The sequence below is a fragment of the Corvus cornix genome, chromosome Z, assembly GCF_000738735.6.
Source record: "Corvus cornix cornix isolate S_Up_H32 chromosome Z, ASM73873v5, whole genome shotgun sequence".
Taxonomy (NCBI): Eukaryota; Metazoa; Chordata; class Aves; order Passeriformes; family Corvidae; genus Corvus; species Corvus cornix.
In genome coordinates this window covers 51,426,192-51,444,499 of record NC_046357.1, presented here as the reverse complement: position 1 = coordinate 51,444,499, position 18,308 = coordinate 51,426,192, and the positions used below count along the sequence as shown (strand labels likewise).

Below are 18,308 nucleotides of genomic sequence, written 5' to 3'. Positions count from 1 at the left end.
CGCCGCGCCGGTGCAGTCTAAAGGCGAGGCGGGGCCGGCGCGGTTCCCGAGGCTGCGCGGGGCGGGATCAGCGCTGCCAGGGCCGCGCGTTCTCCGGCCGGAGCCGGGGCGCTGACGGCCGCCTCCCGCCGCGCCGTTACTCAGCACAGCCGGCGCCCCCACACGCCGCTGGCCCGGCAGTCGGCAGAGCGCGGGGCCGCCGAGCGGAGCGCCAGGTGCAGGTAGGAGCTGTCCTCCTCCGGCTTTGCGGGGATGGGCGGTGTGCGAGTGACCCGCTGCCGTGATGTGTGGGCGAGTTGTTTTCTCCTCGCAGGTCCGTCCGTGTCTCTTCCCGGCTCGGACCCGCGGCCCGTCCGCGCCGCCTGGCGCGGGCGTGTGGCGGCCCCTGGGGCGAGCGGAAAGGCCCGCGGCAGCCACCGGCTTTTCCTCGGAGAGGCGGGCGGAGGGACTTCCGTGTCCAGCACGAACCGGGCGGGAAGCTGCCGGCCCCGGCTACCCTCCCGCCCGTGTCCCTGTGTCGCTGGGGTCGGGGGTCTCCGCGGGTGTCGCCTGCCTCGCGGTGCCCCGGTGCTGTGGGCGATCTGTCCCGGCGCTCCCGTCTCCGTGGTCTTGCCCTGGACTCCGTTGTTGGAAACGGGCCCCCTGACTTGTAACACGGCTGTTAAAGTCTGGCTTTTCGCGGCTCTAAGCAGTGCCTTTGAGTCACTGCTGTGGACTTCGGCGAAGCCCTTTTCAGACTCAGACACCTGAGGAGTTAATTTAGTTCCCGCCAGTCTGGTTAAATGTATTCCTTCACCTTCTGCTCTTTGAGGGTGGGAGTGACGCTGGCCTCAACATTGTTCTCAGGTATTAATATAAAAATCTAAAGTACTTGGTCAGTAATTAACTAGGAAAGTTCATGACTGCGGAAATCAGAACCGCCTGAACGCAGAGCGGTGTTGAGGGCGGAGCTCGGTGCTGGTGTCCGGCCGACCTGCGCGCTGGGACACCGGGCTGGGGCAGCCGAAACACAGCGGGGCTTCCGCGCCGGTCACCGGCGAATGGTTTTAGCAGAGCAGGTCCTGGGATCACTGTCTTGCTTGAAGCATGCAAGGCATTATGTAATCGACTTAATCCTGCAGTTGTCTATCTGGAACATTTAGAGGTTTAGTTTGTTCTTCAGGTGATAAGGCATGTCTGGATTTTTCAGCTAGTGTTTCCTCTATTCCCTTTCTTTTTTCAGCTGTGACATTAGGTTTTGATATATACAAAGTAACCAGCAGAGGACAAATAATATCTCTCTATGTAAGTTTAGATAGCTAGAATTTATGAGACTAGCAGCAGTGTTTGTTTAGAATCGAATTAACCAAAGTGTAGTTTTGGTTCCATCAGACTCCTCTGTTTTCATGTAGCATGCTTTGTTCTTTGAAAACTACCTTGAATAGTTATTTCACAGTATTTCTTGGTATAGCTTTTTTCATAATTGGATAGACTTCCTTTGTGTTGTTTTCTGGACTTAGTGTGTATTCTTTCTTAATATTTTCATAATCCTTTTATGTGATACTTAATCAGATACTGATACTTTTTTCACTAAACGTTTTGTTGCTTTAGCTGTACTAGTTAAGAGATGTTCATATCCTTCTGTTCCATTTTTAATATAACACAGGTGTTGAAATAAATATGGGTACTTCAATAGTGGATTGAACTCAAGTTTTCATTGTATTGTGTTCAATGAAAGGGAAGGGAAAATGCTTTAGAATTTCTTGTTTCAGTAGTATATAATGAACAGTAAAGATGGAAAAAAAACCCAATCAAACAACAGACCCACAACCAAAATACACACAAACAGCAACCAAACAAAAAAAACCTGAACAATTTTAATATCTTGCCCATTATGGTTTGAACAACACTTAAAGTTCCAAACCAGCAGCTATATTTATGGGTTTGACTTTGTTCTTGTGAATAGTTTATACAAAATAGGCAATTTAATTTAAATATACAATTAGAATAATTTATATTTAATGTAAATACAAGATTTCTAGATAAGTGTTCGCAAGGGTTGGGCTGCTTTTGAGACTAATACATAGTGAAGTACTTAAAGGTGTGAGTAATAGGTTCCACTTTCTTGTTATGATATACAGAGATAGGAGGACAGGAATAATTGCTTATATGAAAAAACTACATTTGTGTTATCCTAGGAATCACAAGATAAGTACTTGAGGTGTGCTTTAAGATTGAATAGACATTTTCCCCCTTCTGTCAGCCTTTATGAGAAGGCTAATTGCCAAATAATGAATTTAAATCTCTGCCTGTGGGCAGTTTTACATTTGTAGTTTTATATGTTAGGTCTTTATTCATAAGAGAGTTAAAGAGATAAAATTGATAAAATGCTCAGGCCTTCCTTTTTAAAGCTATCCCAGAAGGGGTAAGTGATACAGCTTGAGTCTGTTGTATTTCTTAGCCTCTATTTCTGCAATAGTAGAGTTTTCTGCAGTTTCTTCCACAGAATTTTCATACTTAATTACTATGGAAAGTGCAGTATAATTTTAAAGGGGATGTATATTTCTTTATTGTATTCTTTTCGTTGTTAGTATCTTTTACCAGCTGTAGGAACTGTGTTTGCAGAACAGCACTGGCATTTTTATTACTACTGAAATGTTAATTAGAAGGTGAGATAGTTGTGTTGTTGGGATGTGTTGATCTCAGAATCTGATGATGCTGTAATGAGCACAGAGATTTACATCATATGTGCTCAGAAGGTGTTAGACTATACCTTAGGTATTCACAAAATGTCTTAGTCAAATGAGTCCCATTAAAGTTACTCATCTGTACTTGTGGAGCCATATGCTTAAGGTAATCTGTGGTCAGAGTTGGTTTTGCCTCAGCTTCACTAAGAATCCAGATAAAGCACACATCCAGCCTATTCACACACTCATGTGAATACAATCCATCACAGTGAATGACAAATCATTCCAGCATAATAGAAACGTTGTTTGCATTTAGTTGGAACTATTCTCCTGTGGAAGTTCAGTAGGAGTTTTGTGTGAAATTGGCTCAGTTAGTGACCCGCTGTTTTTCTTGGGTCTTCTGAGTGAAAAAAGTAGCAAGTATTTGTTTTAAAGGAAAAAGTTGTTGCTGTCTATGATTTAGTTGGAGAATGACTCCAGAATCAGAATCTTTAGTTTCAGCAGGCATATTTTCCATTGCATTAAAAGATCAATATATAAAGCCTGCATTAGTCTAGCACAGGAGAGGAGTAACACTTCATGTGTGGTCCTTAGCATGTCATTTGCTGTATCTGGTGACAACCCATTTTTAGCACATTTAAGCTATCTTGGGGGACAGTACCACCATATCAGCTGATTCACTGTGGTTTACTACAGTACTGCCCTGTGCATGAATCCCACAGGCCAGCTTCCAATTTCTTCTGAAATTACTTTGACAAATAGCAAATTTGAGTGAGATCATATTTGTAGTGTTGCTGGGCTGTTTATACTTACAGATAATGTAAATTCCTGTTCTAATTCTTTCTGACAAGTGGATTGGGAAGAAATAAGAAATTCTGTAGCTATTGTTTTATGCTGGTATAGAGTACAATCTGCTGTTCCTGGGCAGAACTAACTATTTATATCTCACTTTTGGAGGTACATATTCTTTTAAATTTTTCACAAAAAACTGATTAACCCCACCTTAGAAGAAAGTATACTATCTAACTTTGCCTTCAGCATTTCTGAAAAGGTGGGAAAACTCACTTGGAACAGATCCATTTAATAGTTTCTGATAGAAATATAAGTGGTTTTGAGTATTGGGTCGTAAGTACTGGGAAAAAAAGGATGGAGAATCACAGGAGCTTTGTTGGACTGTGAACATGAACTTACTAAGTAGAGGTGAAAGAAGCTGCTTCTTTGGTGCTCATAACTATAAGAGAGGTAAAGAGGGAACAAACATCCCCCTGCTCCCAAAAACAATATCATTTTTACTATGCTTAAGACAGGCCAAACCTTTTGCTAATACACAGACTTCCTTCATAGACTCCTTCCACTTTTCCTGACTTATGGGTCTAAATGAAACTTAATGTTCACATAAACTCATCTGACAGTGATGAGCTATTCCAAATTTGAGTGACTAATTGTCCCAATACACAAGATTATTGTTATTTCAACTGGCAGGAATATGGTCTTTAGTTCAGGACCTTCTTTAAGAGCCTATCTACCTTTTTATGGGAGCTGATAAGTACTTCCTGCCCTTTCCTACAAACTGGTAGTGTTGATATCCCATTTCTAAGCATCTGTGGTTTCCCTCTGTTTTGAAGAAAACTAGAGACCTGGGGTGAAAACTCTTAGCTGTTGCAGCCCTTTTTTTTGTACCCTTTTTTTTTTTTTTGTAGTATTCCAAGAATGCTCATGCTGTTTGTCAGACTGTCTCACTGTGCCTGTTTTTGCTGTTCTAAAAGCATGCTCCATGTAACATTCTATGCAGTATGCATTCATACTGTACCACCAGGAACAGACCATTCACACATCCAAAATACAGGTATTGTTCTATGATATATGTTAAAGTGTTCAAGGGCAGCAGTGCCCTTGAAGCTTTTTTAAAAAGAAATTTACACATTAAAACTATGCTTCTGTACATATTTAAGGACAAAATTTCAAATGTCTAAATATTGTTAGGTATCATAATAGTTAGCAGTAAGATTTTGTTGTTGGATGACCCAAATACTTCTGGAACAGCATGGTACTGTAGACAACTGAAATCTGCTTTTTTTGTAGCTTGAGTTGAAGCCCGTATGTGGAACCGTGAAAGGGTTTATATTCACAGGGAACTGTCAGGAGATGAACTTGAGACCTGCAGATAGATTTGGTATGAAAAAGTTGTTTAAGTTAAGATGAAATGTCAGATGCCTTAACACAAGGAAAGTAGTGTAAATGCCTATCTTTGGTGTGCTGGTTTCCAGCATGGTACTTGTCAAATTTTGTTGCTCTTCTTATCTCTGAGAAAAAGTATTGCTGTGACAAAGGATTTTTCCCCCGATCCCTTCTCCCTGCTCTAAATTAAGAGAACACAATATCTGCTTTAAAGGCAATTGTGTCTTTACCTAGCTTGCTTTAGGTGTAGGTGTGCTTACTTTTTTTTCCTCCTCCCCCACTGTTAAAACCAATGCTTTGAATTGGTACGATAGATTATATTGCTTTAACAAATATCTGTGATAGAGCATTTAGTTTGGGATGTGTTTCTCAAAGCATGAAAAAAAAACCCCAGTTTTGTCATTACTACAATCCCAATTCCTATGTGCAATACAGCTAAGAATTTCTTGGAGGTTTTGGAAACATTTCTATCAGCAAGTTATGAGAAGCAAAGATAAGGTTATGGCTACATTTTAGGGTACCAAAGCTCTGCAGTGTTTGCTCAGCCAGAAGCATCATCTTGTTTTGTCTTTTAAGTTTTGATCTTCACGCACCTTTCATAGTTCTCATAGTACTTGCAGGGGCCCGTACCTCATGATTGCAGGCCCATACCTCTGTATTTAGGAAATGCTGTAGTGATTTTTAGCTGCAGAAATCTGCATAGCCTTAGGATACTGCAACTCTGCAACATATTTTAATTATTCTTTATAACATATGTATTTGTCAATGGGAAGAACGCTTTCCTTAATATCTTAAGATGAGGAAGTTAATTTCCTCCAAAGAAATTCCAAAACTCATGCTTGTTCTTTCCCTGGGTAATCATATTTTACTTTTGACATCAGTCAGGACTTCGGTGTTATAACTCCTCTTTAATAATATACTCATTGTGAAGTAACTAATAATACCAAACTAGATATTATATGAAAATATGCATATATGTATTTAAGTCTTTATTTTGTTAAACGTTCAAAAATTATGTATTATTTTCCAGAGATGTTATGTTTACATTTTTTTATTAAGTTGGGGTTTTTTAACCCAGATTGTACCAGGAAACTGATACCATTCTCTCTTCCTGTTTCAGACAGAAGATGAATAATCTTTCCTTTAGTGAACTGTGTTGCCTGTTCTGTTGTCCACCATGCCCAGGGAAAATTGCCTCCAAGCTGGCATTCTTACCTCCTGATCCCACGTACACACTGATGTGTGATGAGAGTGGTAGTCGCTGGACTTTACATCTCTCAGAGCGAGCGGACTGGCAATACTCTTCTAGAGAAAAAGATGCCATTGAGTGCTTCATGACTAGAACAAGTAAAGGCAACAGGATTGCCTGTATGTTTGTGCGCTGCTCACCTAATGCCAAGTATACTTTGCTCTTCTCACATGGAAATGCTGTTGACCTGGGTCAGATGAGCAGCTTTTATATAGGACTGGGTTCACGGGTTAATTGCAACATATTCTCATATGATTATTCTGGGTATGGAGCAAGTTCTGGAAAGCCAACAGAGAAGAACCTGTATGCTGACATTGATGCTGCTTGGGTGGCTCTTAGAACAAGGTAAGACATTAGTTGCCATTTTTCTTCTACAGCATGCTTGTCAAATGGTTTACTTCATGTGCAAGAGTAGTTGAAACAGCAGTGCTGTGTTTTAGAATTAGTGGATTCATATCCAAGCTGACTGGTGGTGCCTTGTGCTGAAGGCATTGTCAGTATTAAGCAGGATCAGTGTATAGTACTTATATACTGGAAAAATTGAAATGGAATTAAATTTAATAAGCTGTGATTTGATCTTGAATGATTAGAGGATCATCCTTATTGTCATAGTTTGGAATCTTCTCAGCTGCAAAAATTCAAAAGGTGGGAAAAATCTATAATAATTGATACCCCAGTAACTGATTGTGTAACATTGTTGTGATGTGCATATGAGAAAATGAAGGTTGTTTCTTCAGATAATTTCCATCACCTACTTTTTTTGTAGGGAGGGGCAGAGTAAAAGCTGGTACGAGAAGACTTCAACACCATACAGAAATAGTCTCACCAAGTTACCATTGTTTCAGAATTCCAGCTAGCAGCTACAGCATTTCCAAAGACAGAAACATCTTTTTGCTTTATATAGAAAGCTATCTTCACAAAATATAATGTGTGGGAGAGGTTGTAATGGATCTGTGTAAATATGTCATTGTGGGAACAAAACCAGAGGAATTTGGAGCAGTAATGTTAACTCAAGCAGAATAAAAATGGGCAAGAAAAAAATGCAAATGGAAGGATGTTATTTCAGCAATTTTGGTGTTCTAAGCCTCTGGTTTTGTGGGAGATAAAATAGCAAGATGAAAGACTGTGAATGCATTCACTGATGCAGGTGAGAATCCTATAGAATCCTGCACAAAATAAGTGCAGTTTCTCTAATTTGAGAGCATTTTTCACAGTAATTTGTTCCATTTAGATCAATATTCTTGTGTTACAAATACCCGAACTACAAAAAAAAATTTTTTTAAATAGTATGCAATCATAACTGCTTGCCAGAAAAATCCCAACACACTGTGTATTTTACACCAAAAGGTTGTAAAAACCTGAAGCATGTTGTTATGGCTTGGTTATTGCAACTTGAGCATCCTGTTTAATAATTATGGTATCAGGGACATGTGGACTCTAAATCCTGGATCCTGGTAGTTGTCACAGTGAGTTTAGAACTTCATCAATTTAGTATTAATGAGCAGATTATCACTTTTCAGTGTTTTAAATACATATAACCTTGCATTCCTTTTACATTACAACAACAGTATGATACTTCTTTTCAAAGAAGCATATTTTATCCATGTATTAAATAGGGGAAAAGCTTGTTATCATAAACCTTATTCAACCACAGGGTTGAATGAACCAACCTGTGGTTGAGGTTTTCGGCCTCATCTATTGAAAAACATGCCTACTATGTTGTTAGCTTAGCTTTTCAGTGTTTATTTTTATTACAGTGGAAAGTTGAGATATGACTGTTCATAAGCCAAGAGCTGCAACAGGTGCACTCTTAGCTGGTTTGCAGCTGGTAGGTGATCTGGAAGTTAGCTACTCAGTGGAATACCCAGTAACATTGACCAAAAGCATGATGTGGTTTGTGAACAATGTGGAAGACAGTCTGAGTTATTTAAATGTAACAGAAAATGGAAGAGAACTAGATGGTGAAACATAATACTTTGTCAGTTTACAGGCTCTGTTTTATAAACTAAGTTGTAATTATTGTCTCTTCTTTCTCATAATGAATGTCTGAATAGAAAACCTACAAGGAAATGTAATTTCAGTTTGAATTCTCACCTTGACTCTTAAGAAATGAAGTGTACTTTCTCTAAACAAATAAGATTGTTCATAATTGATTAGACACGGGCTAATGGCTTTAAACTGAAAGAGAGTAGATTGAGATTACATATAAGAAAGAAATTCTTTTCCTGTGATGGCAATGAGGCACTGGAGCAGTGCTGCCCAGAGAAGTTGCCAGGAGAAGAACAGGTTGCCCAGAGAAATTGTGGGCAACTTCTCCATCCCCGGAAGTGTTCCAAGGCCAGGTTGAATGGAGCTTTCAGCAAATAGTTCTAGTAGAAGCTATCCCTGCCCTTAGCAGGGAAGGTGGAATTACGAGGTCTTTAAAGGTCCCTTTCAACCCAAACTATTTTATGGTTGTAATGTCCCATCTAAGTGTGCTCTTTTGCGAGCAGACATTGTTGGGGGGACATCTAAATATATCTTAGAAGATATTCTTATGTTCAAGAATGACCTCACCTCAGTCACTTTTTTTGTCTGCCTTTTTTTTAATTACTTCATTTCCTATAGAAATCAGGAAATTCTGTAGAGTGTATAAAATTTGCATTGGTCTGCCCAACTTGTGAATTTCACACATGAACTGGGTTTGGTCTGCTTCTGAAAAAGAGGTTCATGTTACTAGTTACACTTGTAGTACTTAGAACAGCTTTCCAACTGGCAGACCTGGTCTCATCCTTGTATCTGAGTGCTGGATGTATCAGGGAGAAGTTCATGACTGGATATACTGGCTCACAGTTTGGTTATCCAGCCATGGTATTCTCTTGAGCCCTGAGACAGTGCTCAGCTGTGTTAAAATACATACGTGGACCAGAACAGAGCCTTTGAGCTTTTGCTGCAGCCTTGATTCACTTTCATAGCATAAACTGTTCTGTCAGTTTTGTACTGGCACCATCTTTAACATTTATAACTAATTCTGCAAAAACAAATTAATTCAATGGATTGTTTGTAGGATAAATGTGAGTATAGCTATAACTCCTTGGAAATTCTTGTTGATGAGATGAGAAAGGGACCCTAGACTTTTAAACTGTGCCTCACAATTTGTGATATGATGAAGAAAAGAATGGAGAAGTTACCTTTGGAGACTGATCAGTTTCCCATAGCTCCCTGCATTCCGTGTTCTGAAAAATGGAATCGTAGAACCCAGCACTTAAACGGTGTTTCTGGGGTAATTGAAATGCTGATGCGGACTTAATTGTACAGTCAACAAAACCACTTGTGGTGAAGACTTGCTAGAATCTTAGGTTTTGTGTCTTGGAAAGACAATCCACATACTCACTTATGAGTAAATCAGCACAGCTGTCCAGGGGAGACTGGACACCTGGAGTGAAATAGTCTGGAACTCATACTGAGGGTGATGATGGGATTTTGCTGTGAATGTTAACACTCATGTAAGTAAATACGGAAAGCTAGTTTGGCAGCTGATCAGAACAGGTAAACAGCAGATGTAGATGCTGAGTTGTGTCCCTATTGTTACCACCTTTGAGTATTTTAATAGGAAGCAGTAGCTACTACGTGTGTGGATGATGGCCATGAAAGAAGGTAGTGTGATTCACTACCTTCATCAGGTTTGGAAAAGTCGTACATTATTGCATATTCATGTGCATAAAAGCTGCAAGTGAGGACATTCTTTTTCTGATTGTCATAGCTACCAAGTGTTGAAATACCAGGAGTCATTTTGGGATACGCCTATTTTCTGCTGTTCTGGTCTCTGAAGGCCTTTGATGACACCCTAGCAAGGGTGGAAAGGTTTAACCAGCCCCAGGCAAATGCAGGGCAAGTGGCGCTCATTCAGAAACCTCTGAAGACTTGCCAGAATTGCCTCATGACCAGATTTACCTGTAAGAAGCCAAACAGCCCTTTCATTGTTGGTTATCATGGACTGTATAGTAATTGAAAAATTGAAGGGTAAATCTCACCATCAGATGATGTGTCACAGTGGACAGAATGTCCATAATTTGAACAGCCAGGTATAGGAATACTATTGAATCTGTTTGGATGTTGGCCAAAAGTGTTCATTTGACAATTCACAAATTACTTTTTTTCATTCAGAAGTGGGTGGGGAGGCTCAACTAGAAGTTGAGGTACCCTAACTTCGTACATTTGGAGAGAAATGGAGGTTTTATTTGAATTAGGGAAAAGTAGCTCAATTATCATGGAAGAAAAATCTTGACAATAGAACAAGTGTATTGGTAGCATTTTAAAGTTTAGAAAATGCCAAACTGTCATGAGAGAGGCAGAGAAGGTGCAGTTTGTTGATTACTGTGTGAGCAATGGGCTTGCCTCTCATAAAACATAGTTCCTTTTTTCTTCTCCCCCTGTAAAATATTGTATACACAAGAAGGAGAATGTGCATATCAGTTGAGGAAGAGCTGTATGCTCCTAAATTTTTTTCATGGCCTGGAATATTGGTAGTTAAGGTGTGAATAATGTTCATGCCTTTCATGTTCTGCAACTTGCAGCTGTAATTTCATGTGTTATGTCCATGATGACAAAAGATTCTGAATGTGCACTGAAAATTCCCTCAGGATGTTCCCCCTTGTTTCATGTGCCCCAAGTGCTGTGTTGGTTTTCTAAATGTATGTTGCAGTAGCTTCGCAAACCGTAGCTTCTGTGGAGTATCTAGCAGCTCTTTACTTGTGTAAGCCTGAAAAGCTACTATGGAAAATGTACCCTTTTAAGGTTGATTTTATCAATACTTTATTTCATTATTGTAAATCAAATCCTCTAGATTAAGAGCCATAGTTCAGAAGTAAAAAATAAATTATTTTCTTTCTCCCCTATGTATATCCAGATCAAAATGGCAGGTATTTTTTAAAAGCTGGACAGTGTAGCATGGTAATTTCTGCTGGTTTTGTTTCTTAAAGGTAACTGGAGTTAAAGAAAAAAAAAAAAAACGAAGAAAAAAACCAAAGAAACAATAAAACTCTACCTACCTTGTTACAGCCAGACATGCATTTTGCAGTTTGCGTATTGCACTTCATGGTAATGTGATATATATCCAGTGAAAATATAAAATAAGGTGAATATCCAAAATAAGTGAAGTATATCCAATTAAAGTGTTCAAGGAAAGGTCAGACAGCACTTTGAGCAACTTGATTCAGTGAAATATTACCTCCTTATGTCAGGGATCTGGTCTATATCACGTTCCAACCCAAACAGTTCTACAATGCCATGAAGAGAAAAAAAAGAAAGTGGAGGGTCAGAGAAAAGGTGGACCACCACTAAGGTAAGTGTTTAGTAAAGTGCAGAAAAGGTCTTGTAACAAAGAAATATCAAGGAAATGGTGAAAGAGTTTCTGCTAAATCACATGAAGTTCATCACAAAGGGAAAAAAAGAATATTTAGCAGTTTAGCTGTTTAGCAGTTCTTTTCCTACCAGAAGCTGAAACGATTAGGCCAGGAGTGTTTAGGGTTGCCTCTTTTACAGGAAACCATCTATATCTGGTCAGCATATGTAGGGCCACAGAAAGGGATACTGGCTTCATTAGTTTTAGCTTGGGCCCTGGTTCCAGGCAGTGGTCTGATGGGATAGTTACAACTTATTGGCTCCTTCCTCAGCCCACCAGTGGCATGCTGTTTCTTGCCTGTCCCTGAAGACAGACAGCAAAAAGGAGCATGAAAGTAGTTGCACCGCTACTTCCAGACAAGATTTATTTAGTTTCTTCAACTAACTTGAGTTTCTTCAACTAATGAGGGGGAACTCATTGCTAGAGCTGCAAATAGGAAAGTGGTTCTTTTCTGTTTGCCAATAGCTTAGGTTTGCAGTAACATCAGCCTGTGCCTTTAGCATGGTGATGAGGCAGAAATTCGGGGTGCGCAGATACTCTGTGAGCATGTCAGAAAGCTTATGTGAACACAGGTTCTATGTCACAACTGCTCTTTAAATTCCATCTGATTTCCAGACAGCTAGCCTTTAAGTGTGTGAACATAAAGGATGAAATCGGGTGTTGAAAGGAATGAAATCTCAATTGTTTTGGGAAAGAGAAAGATGTTTCAGCCAGCCTTTAAACTGCAGACAATATTTTTGGTTTTGTACCAGTTATCTGGTTTTGTACCAGATTCTGCCCAGAATAGCTTGTCCCCAGGTAACAGTGCTTTCTCTGAGAAGGTACATCTATGCATACCTACTTTTAAGGTTTTGTTTGAAGGTCCTTTTTGGTGATTATGGCTTAAAAAAATCCCCAAACATAAAAACACCCTCCATTACCATCACACCCACACTGAAGGTCTGTATATGATGACACAAGTTATCTAAGATTGCTTGAGTAGACAACAGTGTTTACATTAATTCTATTATCAACATAATGAGCTTTCAAAGATAGTGACAGTTTTTGCATGTCTTTGACCTCTTGTAACCAGAGGAACTACTTGAAGTGTATGGCTCTGTAAATGTCATGTTCCCCTTCCTCAGAATGGCCTGTACTTACGAGGCACTGATTGAGAACAATGTTGCTGCCACTTTTTCTCTTGATCTGACACTCCTCCTTTGGGAGACAGGTATGTAGTCAACAGATAATTTGATACAAAATTTTGTGGAGTTTAACAGGCATTTATGAGTAGCAAAAGGAATAGACAAATTTTATGAGTAGGAACTTAACAACAGTTACCTTTACAATAGTTTTGCTGTTTTAGATTGTAAAGTGATACTTCTGAGAGATAGTGACAGAGGGATAGTTGGGCTCTTTCTTTTTCCCAAACGTTTCAGGAGCCTGTTGTATTGGGCTTGTATGGCCAAGCTTTGGTAGCAGGGGGGCTGCCTTCTGTGAGAAGCTGCCACAGGCTCCCTCCATGTCTGGCAGAGCCAGTTTGTGTCAGTTCCAAAGATGAATGTGCTGCTGGCCAAGGCTGGGCCAATCAGAAATGTTGGCAGTGCCTCTGGGATAACATATTTAAGAAGAAGAGGAAAAAAACCAATCATTGTACAGTTCTAATTTCAGCCAGAGAAGAGTAAAGTGAGAACGTGTGATGGGAACAGCCCTCCAGACACCAGGGTCATCGGAGAAGGAGGGGGAAGAGATGCTCCAGGCATTGGAGCTGAGATTCCCCTGCAGCCCATGGTGAGGCAGCTGTGCCCCTGCAGCCCTTGGAGATCCATGGGGATGCAGAAATCCACCCACAGCCCAGGAAAGAGCCCCACACCAGAGCAATGGATGTCTGAAGGGAGGCTGTGATTCCATGGGAGACCCATGGAGAGAGGAGCCCACACTGGAGCAGCCTGTCCTTGAAAGACTGCACCCTGTGGAATGGTGACCCATGTTGCAGCAGTTTGAGGGGGACTGTTGCCTGTGGGATGGACTCGCATCAGAGAAGTTCATGGAGCGCTGTCTTGCATGAGAGAGACCCCATGATGACCAGGGGAAGGACTCCTCACCCTGAGCAGCGAGAGAAAAGTGATGAACTGACCATAACCCCCATTCCCTGTCTCCCTGTGCTGCTGGGGTAGGCAGTAGAGCTGGGAAGGAGAGGGGTGGAAGGAGGGTGTTTTTAAGGTCTGTTTTTACTTCTAATTATCCTGCTCTGATTTTGTTAGTAATAGGTTTACTTAATATCTCTATTTCTGGCTGGTTTTGCCCATGATGGTATTTGATGAGGGATCTCTCCCAGTCCTTGTCTCAACCCATGAGCCCTTCATTAAATTTTCTGTACAGCTGTGGAGCAGAGTGAGAGAGCTGCTTTGGTGGGTGCCTGTCTGCTGCACCTGTTCAAGAGAAGAGGGAAGACTGGAAACAGCAGGTGTTGATCTCTCTTTTCCAAGCTTCTTGGAGTTTGTTATTTGGGAGGCAGGGGTTTGATTATTTAGGTTTCTTTTTCTTCAAGCCAGAATATTCAGAAGTCTACTTTGAAGCACCACTTCTGGTTATTGACCTCATTATTTTAATTTACAGATTGCAAAACATGTAGTTTCAGGCAGGCACTGTGAGGCAATCTACTTGACTGTGATGGAGAAAGGATTACTTTAATCCAGATATCATAAATGCTTTACTTGGCTTATTTTTTTGTAGCCATCATTTATCTATGTTTAAGCTGAAAGAATTTGAACAAAAATAGGGGAAAGAATAATGAGAAAGAGAAGAATATATGTTCCCAAATGTACATTTTAAGTTGTTCTTTAAATTCCTGTTCAATGGCCTGTATCGTACAGAACTCAACATCCAAGGAAATGCAAGTGTGATAATTGGCAAGATTTATTATTTGAAAACTTATATCATAATATGCTGTGCAAACCACATGCCATACTAGTTATGCAAAGTGTCAGGTATTAATGCAAGTTTTGTTCAGATTATGTGGGAAGGAGGGAAAGCCATACTGTACTTTCAGAATGGACAAACGTGATGTGAATTGGGAGATTAATTGTAAAAGGATAGGTGCTAAGCTGTTCTCAGGTGTTTCAGAAGAGATGCAGAAATAGCAAAGACCTTTGATTTGGTTTTTGTTTCAAAGCTTTAATTTATTGTATTTTTGTGTTGGAATTTTGAGAAAATCTTGTTAATGCTTGAAATTGCTTATTCTTTGAGAACTGTTGTGAGGTGGATGGCCTGCTAGTAGTTCCAGGCTGATGATCAAGACTTAGTGCTTTAGAAGTCTTAATTTGATCATGATCTGATTATGACTAGAAACTCTTCCTAGGAAACACTGGTAGTAATTAAGTAGTCATGATGTAGCAAGACTCCTGTGTCAGACAGAGACTGTCTCTGTGCTAATGCTTTAAAAGCTTTTACATTTCACTCTATCAGAACCCAATTTAAATAAACAGATGAATGAAGTAGCCAATGTTAGATGTGAACAGTGGGCTTTAAACCCAATTTATCAAGCTGTTGGTGTGCCTAATGAGTTCTGCTACTGATATGTAACATTTAAGTAATATTACAATCTTGAAATCATCCTGTATACATATTTTTTATTAACTGTTTATTATATACTGATGCAACTTAGGGGATGTTTTTTCTGGCTTATTAAGAAGTATTTGTGGATTTGGGGGGAGGTATTTTTTTTGTTGATAATTCAAATGTCTTGGTACACATGAAATACCTTTTTTCCTATCGTTCCTGATTTTGAGTCTTTTAGACTTTACAGATTTTAGTGTTTGGTTACTCATACAGTTACTTTTCAGTTATTTACCCATGTTTATAAGATACTGGAGAATCTTTCATTACTTCTGCTCCCCTGACTTTATTGGAGGTATGCAAAATATACTAATTTGATAACTTCTTCTTGAGTTTGGGTGTTGTTATATAGTGTTGACAGAAAAGATGCATGCCTTTATTGTAGACAAGGTAACAGGTCCACTTTCCTACACTTGATTTTTCACTTGATTTTCCTACACTAGTTGTAGTGGCACACATCAAACTTACCTCATGCTGTTCCACAGTGACACTAGGCTAGGCTGCTCTTACTTAAAAAGTTGAATAAGTTTTTAGTAATGTATGAGAACAATGATTTGGGTTTGGGTTTTTTGGTTTAGTTTTGGGGTTTTGGGCCTTTTTTGGAGGTGATGGGGAGAAGTTGGTTTGTTTGCTGGGTTTTGGAGGAGGCAGTTGTTGTTGGGTTTGGGTTTTTTTGTGTGTGGGGTTTTCTTCGTTTTGTTTTTAATGCAATGTAGTATCCCTTCCTATTCAAGATACTTCCTTTCTCAAGTATAGATACACTGTTGCAATCTGAGCTGTGCCAAGGGTACCTGGTTACTACAGGGCAATGGATCAGCCGCTCACTTCGGTTCCAGGCACTGTTCTTGGCCACATTACCATTCTCCTTAGAGGCTTTTCCCGTATAACCTGGGTAGCAATTGCTCTTTGTATTCACACTAATGCCGAAAAATATATTAAACGGACTTGTGTGTTAACTAGATATTTCTTTTGTTTACCCCTGTTAATTGCATCTTATTAGGAGGGAGGCTTTAACTTCAATTCTGTATTCCCTGTTGGGCCGTCTTGCTTATGGATTAGGTCAATAAGAACAAGCTTCTTGGCTAATGCATGGAATGATCAGTAGTATTATACTGATCACTGTCAGTACGGGCATGCTTTAAGTCTCACTAAATTTATAAAAAAATGTTACCAGCTTGCAGGTTTTATCAGGTAACAGAAGAGTAAAGCTGACCAAATTTTTGCAGGGTTGATTATGCTTCATTTGGTGATAACCAGGCACTAACCAGTTCTCTGCTGTAGGTCCACTGGAGTTAATAGTAAAGACTTTTAACAAGTACAGAAGTCACACTGCATTCACAAATCCATATTTAAAAAATTAAATCATTATTTCAATATCATTCAGGCATAAGGAAAAAAAATACTGCAAATAGAAAGTAAATAATTGCATGTTTTAGTCAGGAATGTCATAGAACACACTTGCTTTGCTTATTCTTCTGCCAGCTCCTGTTTCATAGTTGATACCCTTCCAAAAATTTTTGTCTTCAGAAATGCTTTTTTTGCCTTGCTCTCTAGGTTTTGTCTGCTTCACTTTCTGTGCCACTTTTTAAACATTTTTAATTTTCTAGGTATGGAATTCGCCCTGAAAATGTGATTATATATGGCCAGAGTATAGGCACAGTACCATCTGTGGATCTTGCCGCTAGGTATGAAAGTGCCGCTGTAATTCTTCATTCTCCGCTGACCTCAGGAATGCGAGTAGCTTTTCCTGATACGAAGAAGACATACTGCTTTGATGCATTCCCAAAGTAAGTTGTAGGATTTTTTTTTTTACTTAGCATGCATTTTCTCTATTACAGAAGTTTTCTACTAGAGAAACAAGTAGTCTGGCAAATTCTCTGAAATTTTTTTCAAAGGTTTAATAAAACAGTTGGAGAAAAATCAGTGGATAACATCAAAGAGGAACATTTGATTTGAAGAAGTCTACGAAACTTTATATACCTTCTAGGCACTTTGCATCTCCAATCATTTTAGTGGATATCTGTGAACAAGTAATTCATTTTCCTATATCTAACACGTAAATCCCTAGTTCTAGCAAGTAGTTCTATCCAGTGAATTGTTAGTCTGGGTAACGGCAAACAAAGTCTTTTGCAATATATTTTTGTAAGACTGAAAAACTAAGTAGATCTTAACTGAAGAAAATTGCTGTCATGTATTTCAGAACTATGCCATTGTTTTCATAGATATAATCTTTTCCTTACAGCATTGACAAAATTTCTAAAATAACATCTCCTGTCTTAATAATCCATGGAACTGAAGATGAAGTAATAGACTTTTCACATGGCCTAGCATTATTTGAGCGTTGCCAGAGACCTGTAGAACCACTGTGGGTAGAAGGAGCAGGCCATAATGATGTGGAACTCTATGGACAGTACCTTGAAAGATTAAAACGGTTTGTGTCACAGGAACTGGTGAACTTGTAACTTTTGTTGTATATTTACACATTTTTTTTCATTTCACTGCAGAACTGCACACCTTGATAAATACGTAACTTAAAACCTGAATGTTGTGTTTTCAAATCATCTTGGTTGCCTTCATTAAATGTACAGGTAATGATTTGTCAACATAATTAATGAAGGTTTTAATGCCAGCATTATAAACTGGAATTATATGATCATGCAGTCAGACTTGGCAGTTCATATTTCTTTGTGTGAGGTTTTTTCTTCTTAGATGTGAAGAAAAAAAATCACAAGGTGTACTGTAAGAAAATTTAATTATATAAAACCAGATGCTGTAAAAGTGTTGCCAAGTGCTTTAGCATATCAAAAACAAGTTTATAAATATTTTCTAAACACCTCAAAGTGTACTGTGACTTACTCTGTTGCACAGGTGTAATTAAAAAATTCTAAGCAGTAGTTCTGTAAAAATGTAATAGCCATGAAGTTTGAGCAAATACTAATGTATGTAATAAGAATAAACAGTCACTGGAAATTACCAATGCCCTGTTATAGGAATAGGGGGGCAAAATAGATAAATTTTCCCATATTTTTCATTTATTTTTTGCTTAGTTTAACTTTAGGTATTTTGTACTCATGTTGTCCCTTAGCTTTCAGGATGATAAAATGTACCCACTCACGTTCTCAGGAGTCCTAATCTTGCCAAAATAATGCCACAAGTTATTATTGTAATGCAAGTATCATTCACGTGATTGCTACTGAGGCCACAAAATACCTCTTTGAAACCAGTAAGACTTCTA

The 18,308-nt window shown here is 39.2% G+C and overlaps 1 protein-coding gene across 2 annotated transcripts; it reads left to right on the top strand.

Annotated features, from left to right (window-relative positions):
• The first annotated feature begins 36 nt into the window (after positions 1-36).
• ABHD17B (abhydrolase domain containing 17B, depalmitoylase) lies at positions 37-17,959 on the top strand. 2 transcript variants are annotated; one of them, XM_039567446.1, is made up of 4 exons: positions 37-221; positions 5,965-6,438; positions 16,681-16,860; positions 17,316-17,959. In XM_039567446.1, the coding sequence occupies exons 2-4, from the start codon at positions 5,972-5,974 to the stop codon at positions 17,533-17,535; spliced, it is 867 nt and encodes a 288-aa protein (XP_039423380.1). In that variant the 5' UTR covers positions 37-221; positions 5,965-5,971; the 3' UTR covers positions 17,536-17,959. The 2 variants fall into 2 exon arrangements, with proteins under 2 accessions (XP_039423380.1, XP_019137504.1); XM_019281959.2 differs by lacking the exons at positions 37-221; positions 17,316-17,959 and adding an exon at positions 16,969-17,297.
• Positions 17,960-18,308: the final 349 nt, after the last annotated feature.